At 42.7% G+C, this 12,894-nt stretch overlaps 1 protein-coding gene across 1 annotated transcript in view; it reads right to left on the reverse strand.

Annotated features, from left to right (window-relative positions):
* Positions 1-12,894, reverse strand: part of zfhx4 (zinc finger homeobox 4) — a 97,580-nt gene that overhangs the window by 63,113 nt on the left and 21,573 nt on the right. The window contains exons 2-5 of the mRNA XM_061805094.1: positions 8,618-11,147; positions 7,892-8,104; positions 7,325-7,616; positions 5,032-5,573 (exon numbers count right to left, since the gene is read on the reverse strand). Of these exons, the coding sequence (XP_061661078.1) occupies positions 5,032-5,573; positions 7,325-7,616; positions 7,892-8,104; positions 8,618-11,101 (3,531 nt within the window). The 5' untranslated portion in view covers positions 11,102-11,147. The remainder of the gene's footprint in view (positions 1-5,031; positions 5,574-7,324; positions 7,617-7,891; positions 8,105-8,617; positions 11,148-12,894) is intronic.

Consider the following 12,894-nt stretch of genomic DNA (forward strand, 5'->3'; position numbering starts at 1 on the left):
GTCATATTCTTTGGTCAAACCCTAAAATCCCCAGCCTACCTTCCTTAAATTATGAATGTGACAACACTACAGAGGTGGGAACAATTCATTGCCAACATAAGTCACAGAGACAAGTCTCAAGTCTTTGCCCTCAACTCCCGAGTCAAGGCTCAAGTCGAGACATGCAAGTCCCGAGTGAAGTAGGAAGACCTACAATTTGAGTTTTGAGTCCTTGCAAGTCAGTTTACCTACAAACTAAAAATCCCTTCATTTTCTGAACCGCTGATCCTCACAAGAGACATGGGAGTGCTGGAGCCTATCCGAGCTATCGTCGGGCAGGAGGCGAGGTACATAACCTGAACAGGTTGCCAGCCAGTTGCAGGGCCCACGGAGACACACAACAGTTGCACTCAAATTTACACCTATGGGCAATTTACAGTCTCCAATTAATGCATGGTTTTGGGATGTGGGAGGAAACCGGAGTGCCTGGAGAAAACCCACCCAAGCATGAGGGGAACATGGAAACTCCACAAAGGCAGGTCCGGGATTTAACCTGCGAGCTCAGAACTGTGAGGCAAATGCTCCCCCCCACCTCCCCCGCTTGAGAATTTTTAGCGTTATTAGCAGCACCACTTTAAAAAATTTCAGTACTAGCACCCCACAAGAAATTATCAAGCAGCGGGGCGCGTGGAAAAAGTTAACCCCCAAAAAGGGGGGCGCGCCACAAAAAGTTTGAAAACCACTGAGCTAGACAAAACGCATTTTCTATTTTGTCTGTATTTACATGGCCAACACAGTTATTGCTACACTAGCTGCAAACCTGTAAGGAAAAAATTGGACATCTGGATGTGACAACTGAAATCAAATTGTGAAAATTTGGTGATGAACATTATGCGTGAGTGGCAATTCTGAGTCAGCATAGTCTAGATTCCACACACCATCCACATATAAAGTCATGCACACGAAAGCTCTGCTAACCATCTGGTTGAAGCTTGGAAAGGAGAAACTCTTATTAATATCGAGGAGGATTATTGAGGGATAAAGGCTTTCCATTGAAACACACAAAGCAGCACTGTACACACACAAATATACACAAGCACTTGCATTTACCCTTTAATTAGCGGTCACTCTCCCCTACTTCCCCTTAAAGCTCACAGTTATCCATTGTAACAGCGGCAGGTGAAAGGCCAGGCAGGTTCAACCATTTACGAGGCATAGGGATGAAGAGGTGAAAACAACGGGACAAAAGATTAGGTAAGTTGTCTGACAGGGACACATTGTGTCAGAAAATGACGCTCAATCTCTGTTTTGAGAAGAATAGCATGTGTTTGAGATAATGGGACGTAAGGATGCAGTGATCAAGCAGACAGCAACTCAAGTGGGAAGACTTCAGAATGGAGACCAAGGTTGAACAAGACTTAACTGTAGATATAAGTACGCCGCCGTGAATATATGCAACGCCACTCTTCTGTATGAACATATACAAGAGACTGTCATAAACCCTGTCATGCATTTGAAATAGAGCTGTCTCTTTACTTTTCCTAAGGACCAACACAATGGTTTTTTTAGGCAAATCTACAGGAGTCAATCTCCCGTCTATTTCCCTATCACACTAGTGTAAATGACAGTGTTATAATTTGGGCTTCTTTACATACAGATATTAGATTTTTAAATGAGAGTAGGAAAAATTGAGCTGCGCTAATAGCCAAGACACAGCGTTGGACATAATACAGCAAATACATAAACCGAGCTATCTGCATTCTAAAGAAATCAGCTGAATACAATATGCATGGATGAAAGAAAAAAAAAAGAAAAAAGAAATAGAAAAAGTTGATAATGAGAAAAGGGGTATTTTTTAAGATCCTTCACCAAATGCATTCTCGTTTAATTGGCACCTGTTACTTGCCGAGGGAAATATCCTTAATGAGAAGGCGTATCATCTAATTTGTCAAAGTAAGGAAAAAAAATGAAAAGTGTTAGAAGCAGTCATAAATAGAGACATCCATATATCGGAGTTTACTCAAGATGGACATCCTCTGCTCTCGTTTTCGACTTTGCCCATAAAAACGTTGAGTTTTTTTAAAAAAGCGGAGTTCAAAGAAGGACACGAGGGACCAGGAAGACAAGTGGGGAAATAATGAAAAGAAAAACAGAAATAGGGAAGGAAATGCATACTGGATCCAGGATGTCCAATTCTGCTTGAATAATTACGGAAAACTGGACAGACAGATGGGCAGACAGTCGGACAGATGGAGGAGGGGTGGTGGCGACTGAGGACAGTTGAAGATTTATTCAGACAGCCATCTGAGAAACAGGTGCTATAGCCGATGAGATATTGTGTCTATGTGTGTGTGTGTGTGTGTGTGTGTGTGTGTGTGTGGTCCCTGACCACGCAACATTGACCGTGAACATTCTCCACTCCTAATGACCCAAGGGCACAGCCCTGATCTCAACCTCAAAGCCCTATGGACACACACACAGGCTAAAAACTGCCCCCCACCCCACCACCACTTGGCCCTACAACACTTGTGAATGGCACTGACAGATTTACTCCCATCTCTTGTGCGTATTAAAGGCCACTGTTTGTTATTACAAATCATAAACGAAACCATACATCATCATATTTAATGCTAAGCTAAACACCACAGCTCCGGCCAGTGACAGACATGCTACGGTATGACGGTGTTTAATGTTCAACTAACCACATATGCTACTGGCACAACGTGCTCACAAAGACTTGCACTCAACAGCTGTGCTAATACAGAATTTAAGTAATACAACGCATAATAATACAAAACTGAAAGAAATGGGAAGAAAACATGAACCAATGATAAGCATTTGATAAAATCTCTGAAACAACTATGCAGAAAAGTAACACACGAATGCTATATTTTAAGAATCATCCCTAATGAGACTGATGGGATGAAGGTTTTGAACTCCTGTTTCCATGCTAGTGTTGTACTGACCAGTAGGTGTTGTCACGGTATGAATAAACCTCCATCTCCCATTCTGCTTTTTTATGAAATGCACTCCATTTTTTTGTCTCATGAATTACTTCAAGGTCTAATTGATATCCAATCAATTCCATACAATCATCAGAATTCCGATTAATTGGTTATTATGTCCATTCTTTGTTAGAACTTTTCCTCTTCAAAGCATCAGCAAAGAGTCACGTCTTTTCCAAATGAGCCCCGTGACATTTGACACTTGCTGGTCCTGGGACACCCTTTTATTTCATGTCTATTTGCTGCAAATGTCATTTGTCGCTCTCTTTTTCAAAGTTTGGAAAATAAGACACTTTCAAACTCCCCTTAGAAGTGCTCCATCTCTGCTACAAAGCGGTCATAAAAATCTCCTGAATATGCTTTTTGTTTTGGGTCTTCAAATGGTTTCCCATGCCATAAAGTTTTTCTGTGTTTCCAAAAAAACAGATGGTAAAGTCGTCAGCACTCGGATCTTTTATGCACCAAGCCAAGCTACCTCCATTCCCATGTGCATTTCACCTCTGCCAATACATGAAAGAGGAGGTGTTTTTTTTTTTTCCTGGTCAAATAAAACAAATGATTTTTTTTCCTCGACTCCAGTTCTACCACTGGTTGCCTTCTCTCCCACTTTCTTGGCTTTACTAGCACATGTACCACATGTCAAGGGTAAAATATTGGGACTTGTGCCAGATGCATTAAAAGCCTCATCTGTGGAGCACATTTGTTGAGGCCTGGAGAGGTCGGTGGGTGGGTAGATGAGGTATTGCGGTGCACAGGGTGCACAGAGCGGGCATTGGGCTGGCCCTTGCTTGTCTTGGTTAAAAGACATTGCCTTGCTCTAGTGGAATAATTTTGTGGGCGGGGGCGGGGGGGTGTAAAAAAGAAATGCTTTAACAAAAAGAAAATTCTTCCTGTATTAAATGCTTACGCTGTCTACTTCTTTCTTAATAGTTTCTTGGCCGGCTTTGATGACAAAAATTGGCTTCAATAAAGCAGCACACTGAAAGTGGAACTGGATTACAACATAAGTGTCAGAACAATAATGGTGGCACTTCGGTTTGACAATGCTAAAGTTTTCTACAAAAATGCATCATGGAAAGGTCAACATAAAATGTTCTGTCCACTTTAAAGGAAAGTTATTTGCTAGCTAATTTCAATTACAGTGGACTACATTTTGTGCAAAATCCTACTAAATTCTCATTGAAAGGTTTTCCATTTAATTATTGTCACGAATGGAGCTAACATATCCCTTAATATGACTTACTCTGCTGTTTGCAGCCAAGTTGGCATTGAGACTGAGACTTTGTTCTCATTGGCCTTATCTAGAAAAATAGAGGCTTTTGAAAGTGTATCAGCTTCTTGTTAAAAGAGACACACCAAATGCACTCATCGTATGCTACCATGAATGAAAATTGATTAAATAATTAATCAGTCAATCATCACGACAATTTCATAAAATTCAGTAAAATTCATTGGCAGACTCACTAACTGTACGTAAATACATTCTTACCAACTTGAAAAATATATTGATGATATAAAAAAGCCAACATATATTTTGGCTTTGAAAAATGAAATATTTACAGTGATTCGTTTCCTAAACTTAAAAAAAATACTTTATGTGAGTTCTGACAGAAAACTACTGTACAAAAATGACTGACTTTGTGCTGAAAAACAAAGTATTAAATTATTTTACAATTATTTACAGCTGAAAGGTCAGGCTGAAGAATTTGAAATCTGTGGGTAATTAATGGCAACAGTAATGCCAGCTGATAAAAAGCAGGAAATCAGCCCGTATCTGATTGGAATCATCTAGCATCCAGACAACGACCTTTTTTCATCTTTGCCATTCCATTCTCACGGGAGCGTTTTATCCTTGTGAGGTTCTCAGTTAAGAGGGCAACTCAAACTCCTGATAAACAACAACAGGCTGAATCCAAACTGTGTTTCATTGCATCAAGTCCCCTATATTGTATAGGAACGGGACTGTTTTGATTGCTATATGATATGATGTGGAACAAAAACCACTGCGATTAGATAATAGCTTTTTTTTGTTTTTTGTTTTTTTTACCTTGTAAAGCCGTATGGCAGCCTCATGCCTCTGGTTGGTGGTATGTAGCCTCAGTTTATCCACGCTGTTGCTGTAGTAGTCACAAGCGTTGCACTTGAGGTGCACAGGGTTGCCAATCGCCACACACTTTAATCTCCACTGGTTGGCCTTGCCTCCCTCCTTGATGTGGGCCACCAGCTGGTGCTTCTGCATGTGCTTGTCCGTCTTGCAGTGCAGCTGAAAGTTGGCCTTGAGCTGCGTGTTGTAGCTACACAGCTTGCACTGGTAGATGTCGCCGACCACGCAGCGCCAGTCCTCCTCCAGCAGCGAGCGCTCCGTGTTGACGTGGGCATTAAGAGCCTCCAGGCTGTCTGTGGAGTAGCAGTTGCACACGGCGCACTGGTAGAGGCGCAGCGAGGGGTCACTAATAGGTGGCGACAGGGAGGAGAGGGAAGGGTCCACTGAGGACATGCTCCCCATTCCACCTGAGGACACCAGCGAGAGGTCGTCAGCCATCAGCTGGCCACTGGCGAGACGCAGTTCCGATGATAGGTCACTGTTCACTACCAAGACAGTGAAAGCGAAGGGAATATTAACAATAAGATAAAGGTGGAACAAAGAGAATAGTGGATAACAACAAAAATATAAACAAGGCATGAAAAGAATTGGGCATTAAGAATCAGGAAAAAGACAGGGAGGGAGAAAGGAGTCCTCCATGAAGGCCTCGTTTACACAAAAGGATTTAATAAAATAAAGTCTTGGAGACGATTGGGGAGCCTTACAAAGTCCGGTCTATAAAAAAGCCCTAATAGGATTGAATCAGGATCAATTACAATCATCCTTTTCAACTTGCTAACTCGCTCATCAGGTAGCTTTAATTACTCCTCTCAGCAGCAGTGGGATGACGTTTTTCAAACTCTGGGCTTTTCTATCATCCATACACACACACACACACACACACCATTTTTTTTCTTTTGTCCACCCAAACCTGGAAATGAAAAATCTGCCACCACAGAAATGTATAAAAGTTTTGTTTGATACCTACAATGACCTGTCTATGTCAGCTATCAAAGCACTTCATGTCTGGTTTCACCTAATTTAACACTTTGTTTGGAGCACAAAACAACTGATTGAAATACAAGATATTAAGAAAATACATTTCATTCATCGTTGGGTGAATGGCGTTGTAGCCATGTACATTTCCAATGACGTTCGCCGGTATTTCAATATAAAACAATCAGAATTGCACCATCAAAACCTAGGTACAGCTGCGCTCACTATAGGGAGCTGTGTGTGATTGGTGTAATTCACTGCAAGTACATGTGCTGGCTGGGCTGTGACCTCAACACTGGCAGAGGGAGTGAGTGTAACACTGCAGGGTCATTGTTAAATCTGCCTCACTCCTACGGGTATCCACTTCCTGCTGTGTGCCAGTGTGTGTGTGCATGCGTGTGTGTGCATGTGGATGTGTGTGTGTTCTCTCTGGGGCATGGAAAGGTGGGGTAGCGTACATGGCGGCGAGGATTAAGCTGATTTAAGAAAATTACAAATGAAAGATTAAGAATAATTCTCGTGTGGCGTCTCATAATCATCCTTTTAATCAGTGAGGGGTCAAACAAAAGGAGATATTGACAGAGTGACAATATGAGAGAGGAGATAAGCGGAAGGAAAAAGAGCTGGAGCTAAGGGGGCCCAGTAAAAAAAAAAAGGATGGGATGGGAGTGATAAAAGAAGGTCAAAGGATTGAAATAAAAAATGGAAAAGAAGAAAATCGTAAGAGATGATACGTGAGACAAAAAAAAAATCCAAGTGAATGACTGAATGATGCAAAAAAATGAAGCCCAAATTCGACAGGATTAGGCAATTTTCTACATACGTTTTCAAATCCTATGCTGCTATTTTTGTAGTTATGCATGCTGTAGTGTGTATCTCTTAGATGTCTACAATGACACAACACATTTAAAGATTATCCAATGCAAATGAAAGAATGTCCTTCTCGAGAGATAGCTGACACTTGCTATCGTTGAATTCCAATTCAATATTCAATATATAAAACTTAAGGAAGCTTTTCGGAATATGTAGACATGCAAAATAGAACACCAAGTCATTATTGTAGCACAATATATATTTAAGTTTGGACTTTAATTATTGTTATATTAATGATCTTTATAATAATAATGTAAAAAATATAATGGATTTTTATTTCCTTATGGTTAACTAGTCCTGTAACAGACTGGAGACCAAGCCAGGGTGCAATTAAGGTTATATATGAATAGAGGGAGGTTTTTTAAATATGGATTCATGGGTAACTTACCAAGCCCAGATCCAAGAGCATTTGCTGTCGCTGCATCAAGCTGGAAGGGGCTGATCATCATCTGGGGGTCTGGGCCACCACCACCAGGATTCTCCAGTTTGACACCCGCCAGGCCAATGTTCTGAGCCAGATAATACTGGTATAGCTCTGCCTCGGCTGGTGCCAGGCCTAAATGAAGACTGTGCTGGATCTGCTTCATGTTCTGCTGTAGCAGCATCATGTTGTGCATATGTTTCTCACTCGTCATATGGATTCTCAGGTTTCGCGCCACATTGGTCTCATAGTCACAAACCTGGAGGAAAAAAACTTATTTGGCCTTTTATATGTGATTACATCAATTCAATCAACATGCAGCCACACATGACCCTGCCATAGTAATTGATGTTTTAAACAATATTGTATGAAAAATTATTTTTTAAATGACTTGAGGTCACATGAGTTTTGTGGAAGAAAAAAAAAACAGTAACACAGGGTGAAATAAGTAACTCGTGTTGCAAATTGGTATGTTGCTACCGTTGCACTACAATGTTGCTCTGTCGATTTTTTTTTTCTTTTTTTTTTTTTTACCTCACATCGCCAGGTCGGCTTCTGTTTGGGTTTAGAAGGTGAGGGTGCCCCACAGCCACCACCAAGGCCCGCACTAGCTGCTGGGTTGGCATGGTTGTTGTTGTACTGTGCTTCACTCCCACCATTCTGGAGCGTTTGGACATTGTTCAGATGCTTGTCCGACTGCATATGGATGCTAAGGTTGCCTTTGGTAGTAGTTGAGTAGTTGCATACCTAAAATGGAAGATTTTTTTTTATTAGATAAGGTATGCAGTAATCCCCTGTTTAATGTGGGGGTTAGGTACTGGACCACCCCCCCAATAGGTGAAACCTGCATATCTCACCACCACATATTTTAGGGATTATTTATACATAGTTTAAATTGTAATGAACCTTCACAGACTATTGATTATCTCCCCATGTCTACCATACTCCAATAAACACTTTCCATACTCTTAAACATACATTAATGCACAGTAATACTCTATATTAAGTACATTTTAGTCCTTGTAATATGTGTTTTAATTTAAATATGCACAATATTCTGATTCTGATGAATATGGGTGGCATGGGGTTATTGAATCCACAATTTACTGAATCTGCAACATGAACCGCGATATGGCAAGGGAACAGTGGAGTATATGAAAATTGACACAATTCAGACTATGTGCAATTTACCAGGATTCACACCTTATAATTATGTCCTTCTCAGATATATAAAAGACAGTGATGTAAAATTAGACAGACCTCACAACGGAAAGGCTTGTATCCACAGGTATAGCTTTCCCCTCTGGCTAAACGAGGGTGAGGTTGTCCCGTACGGCAGTAAACACACGATCCTCCAGACTCTGGATGTTTCTCCTTCATATGAGCGTCCAGTGTCTGCTGGTACTTGTAGTGCCAGTTACACTTGGGACACTTAAGCGTCTTGCAGGAGTTCCGCGAATGCATCATCGTCATGTGCCCCCCAAGAGAACGCGAGGATCCCAAGACTGTGTCACACTTGGGGCACTCCACACCACTTCCTGGTGACCCTTCACCTGGACCTGGTGTACCAGGTGTACCTGGGGTGCCAGGAGTACTGGGGTTTCCAGTGTGTGGATGAGGAGGTCCAGGACTCTCATCATCCCTCCGCATCAATATCGTGTCAAGGGAGTGGGAAGATGGTGATGACCCATCCCGTCCCATCAGCGCTTCAGTGGTTGAGTCATTACTGCTCTCCCGCTCTCTGGCAGCAGCCAGGGGTACGGACGGACAAGTCTTTTCCATCTCCAGCTTCTCACTCATAGGCAGGGAGGAAGAGGAGGTGGGTGCAGGACCTTTGTTTTCACTGTTAAACATTAGCACACTGTTGGAAAGAGGGGAAATACTTTGGTTTAAGAGAGGGAAATCTTTGCTACTGGTGCTGTTGACCCTCTGGCCTTTCATGAGCACACTCATTGCTTGCTCCTCTTCATCCTCTGCCTCAATTTCTTCTCCGCCACCATTGGAGTAACTGTCCTCATCCTGCTCTGGACTTTGTTCTCCCACTGCACCGGGCTCCCGCTTGATGGGTGGGTAGTGGCTCAGGTCCAGCCCATTGGGTTGCAAAGTGCATGTGTCCCTAACGTGGCCCTTACTGTTAAGATTAGAGTTCCAGCCATCCAGGTTGCCACCAGTGGCAGCAGCAGCAGAACTCCCACTCGAGGTTCTATGGGCACCAGCCCCTACCCCAAGGTTTTGGTTGGTCTCAGCCTTTGGCATGGTTTGTGATCTGGGATTTTGGTCATTGGAGGAACTGCTGGCACTGCCCTTCAGGAAAGCAAAGCCTGCCTTCAGTGACTCGGCATTCTCCCCACTACTGTGGAAAGCATTCCACAAGCCGCGGAGCCCAGTGTCTGGCCCTAGGAAGTTGCCAGGTGTGGGAAAGTGGGATAGCACAGATACAGGGGTTTTTTTTGGTTCCAGAAAGCTTATAAGAGGTTCTTTGTCCTTCCCTATGCCCTGTATGATAGCAGAGACACGCTTGTTGCTCAGCAGCTTCTGCTCCTGCTCATTTAGAGTCATACGGTGGTCATGGACAGCATGTGTCACGAAGGACCGGCTATAACCAAATGAGAGCTTGCACAGGAAACACATGAGCACTGGCTTCCGCCGCCCATCGGCCACACAGCCCTCAAATTTGGATAAGTCCACATTGTTGGGGACATCTTTGGACACGCATGAGTTTTTGGCTGTACCATCCCCCATCAGATAGTCTTTGTCGTTCTTGTGGCGGAGGTCATAAACACGAAAACTGTGCAACACAGGACTAGCGCCTGCCCTCCCTCCAGTTGAGGTATTTGATATGGAGGGGGGGTCGACCGCCAATGTTTTACTTCCGAAGGATGATGCGATGTGGAAGGAGTTAATGATTTGGGGATAGAAGGACATGGGTGCAGCAGGCTGCTCCAACCGATCCCCCCCTTGGCTCAGACCACTTTGGCCAGTGGCGGTCTGGGTGTTGGGGAAGGTCTGGGAGGATAGCAGACCCCTGAAATGGAGAGCCCCGGGGAGCCCTTCCTGGTTGCCACGCTGCTCTTTGGAGTCCTCTACGATGAAGGCAGAGCCATCTGGCTGGTAGATGATCTCACCGTACAGGTTCTCCACATCACTCTCCTCTTCCACCTCGCTGTTTATTTCTCCTCCATTGGCCGCACCCACCCCATGCTCTTCGTCATCTTCACTCTCCTCCCCTACCATACCTTCAATCTCGTCAACGTCTTCGTGACCTCCGGTGGTAGGTAGTCGGGCATTGGGGCAGTGGTGCTCCATATATTTTTGTAAACTAGAGAAGGAGCCGGAACATTCGTTGCATGGGATCTCCTTTGCCGGTGCCACAGGAGATGTGGCAGGGGAAGAACAGTCTGAACCCAACGGTGCTCCTCCTCCTACTCCTGGTAAAGTCCCAGTAACACTCCCTTTGTTACCGGTTGTAAAGCTTTCTCTCCGACTCTGTTCTGTAACAGAGTCAATGGTTGCGCTGACAGAGGTGAGTACAGCAGTGGACCTCAGTGGGCTAACACTGGACTCTTCAAGGCCATTCTCCATCTCTCTGGCTACAGGTGATGTTTGGTTGTTATTAGCATTGTTGCTGTTGGCGACACCAGTCTCCATGGCCACAACGGAGTTGTCCTCAGCAGCAAAGAGCCTCTGGCCACCATGTTCCTGCTGCCGGGATGAGACCATAGGGGGAGAGTCACAAGTTGCCATGACGTCCACTACACGAGGATCTCATCTCATCCAGCCTATCAGGGACCTGAGTTAGAGAGAAAAGAAGAGTGGAAAACATTAGAGGCAAGTGATAAATAATCAGAAAAAGTAATTGACATCTGATTCAAAACCTGAACTGAAATTTCTCCAACTAAATGACCAGCTTCTGTGGAAGGCATTTTAAAGAGGACCGTTGTGCAACACTTGATGAGCCACTCATGGTGTGCAAAGTTTATTTTTAAAACATCTAGGAATTGCACCCAAATGACTCATTCTTGACTTTAAAGAACTGTATTAGAGTTAGAGGAGCCTTCAGTGAATGAAAGTAAAGTGAAAGTGAAAGTGCTTTGGTCTCAGCATGTTCTTACCAGTCAGGAATTGTTAATTAAATGGCACATATTTGGCCCATTAAGTCCCTTCAGGCATCATTTTGAGTCTCTGTGAACAAGGCAAATCAATTAAATATACTGATAATTCTCAACTCTTCAAGTATATTTCATGATGTATGATCATTGTTTTTATGTTTCATTTTAGAGGCATAAAGGAAAAAGGGCATAATTGTAAAGAACGACATTTTTGTTTGGTGGTTTGCTGTGAGATTTTTCTAAAGTAAAATGGATGAATTGGTTCAAAGCAGATGTTTGGAAACTGATCAAAACTCTCAATCTTTATTTCCCTGTGTAGAAATATGTAACAAACCCAACAGTTCACTCAATTCTATAATCGTGAAGGCAAAAATCAATTTACATAAAAAGATACTGGTGCTAATTAAAGGAAACCATTTTCTTGCTCAGATAAACCCAACAAATGAGAAACCGTAGTACGTCTTTTTAAGAGGTACAGTACCAGCACCTCTCAGGTAGCTTGCGTGTGAATGAGCTGACATTAAAAGAAAGCTTTAAAGGGCTATGTTGACCTTCACCCCCATCCACCTGCTGCTTAATTCTACATCGCTTTTGCTACTCTCTCCCTGCCTCACAACAAAGCTACAAAGCAATTAGTGGATTAATCCGTACCAATCCAAGGCCAAACAAAGCCAGTGGGAGGGACAGTGAAACCGTGAGGAATGAAATCAAATGGGTGTGATTATGTTTGCGGGTGAGTGCATGTGTATGTGCACACGCTATAATCAGGTCTAATCTGACATATCCAAGAGATGATTCCATGGGGACTAGTGATAGATTAAAAGAGAGAAATTGTGTTTTTTTTTTCCCGGTCTCACTCAGGTTCTGTCGTTTTATACAGTAGGTAAGATTAAAGGGGGAAAGGGGATATCACAAGGAGGATGAATAATTTTAATTTTTTGGGGAGGAGGAATGAAATTTCCAGGCTATAGTCCATTAAATGCAAAGCTATATTCATTATTTTTTGTTAATCATTTCAAAATGCTATTCAGATTTACCATTGAAGACAGTTTCTCACACTAACACCATCATAGGCATGTAAAATAAATAAATAAAAATATTTTTCTAAAAAAAAAAAAACAAGCTTACACGTGTCTTACAATGAAGGCACCCTTGCAATTGTGGAAAAATTTGTAGAAATAAGCTTCACCTTCTATACAAGCCGCGAGTTAAAACAGGCCATAAATATGTGTTATGCCGCAGGAATGTATGAGGTTATCATGTCATGTAACAAGCTGGTTTTTTTTCAGTGGTTTGCATTGTACTTATACCAATGTTCCTTGAGAGGACACTGGCTTAGAAATCACAAATGATACGACTATGATGGGGTAAATTTAAAAAGGCATTCAGCGATTGCACGTTATAAATATCGCTACGTAACATACATTG

The sequence above is a fragment of the Syngnathoides biaculeatus genome, chromosome 19 (genome assembly GCF_019802595.1).
Source record: "Syngnathoides biaculeatus isolate LvHL_M chromosome 19, ASM1980259v1, whole genome shotgun sequence".
Classification (NCBI taxonomy): domain Eukaryota; kingdom Metazoa; phylum Chordata; class Actinopteri; order Syngnathiformes; family Syngnathidae; genus Syngnathoides; species Syngnathoides biaculeatus.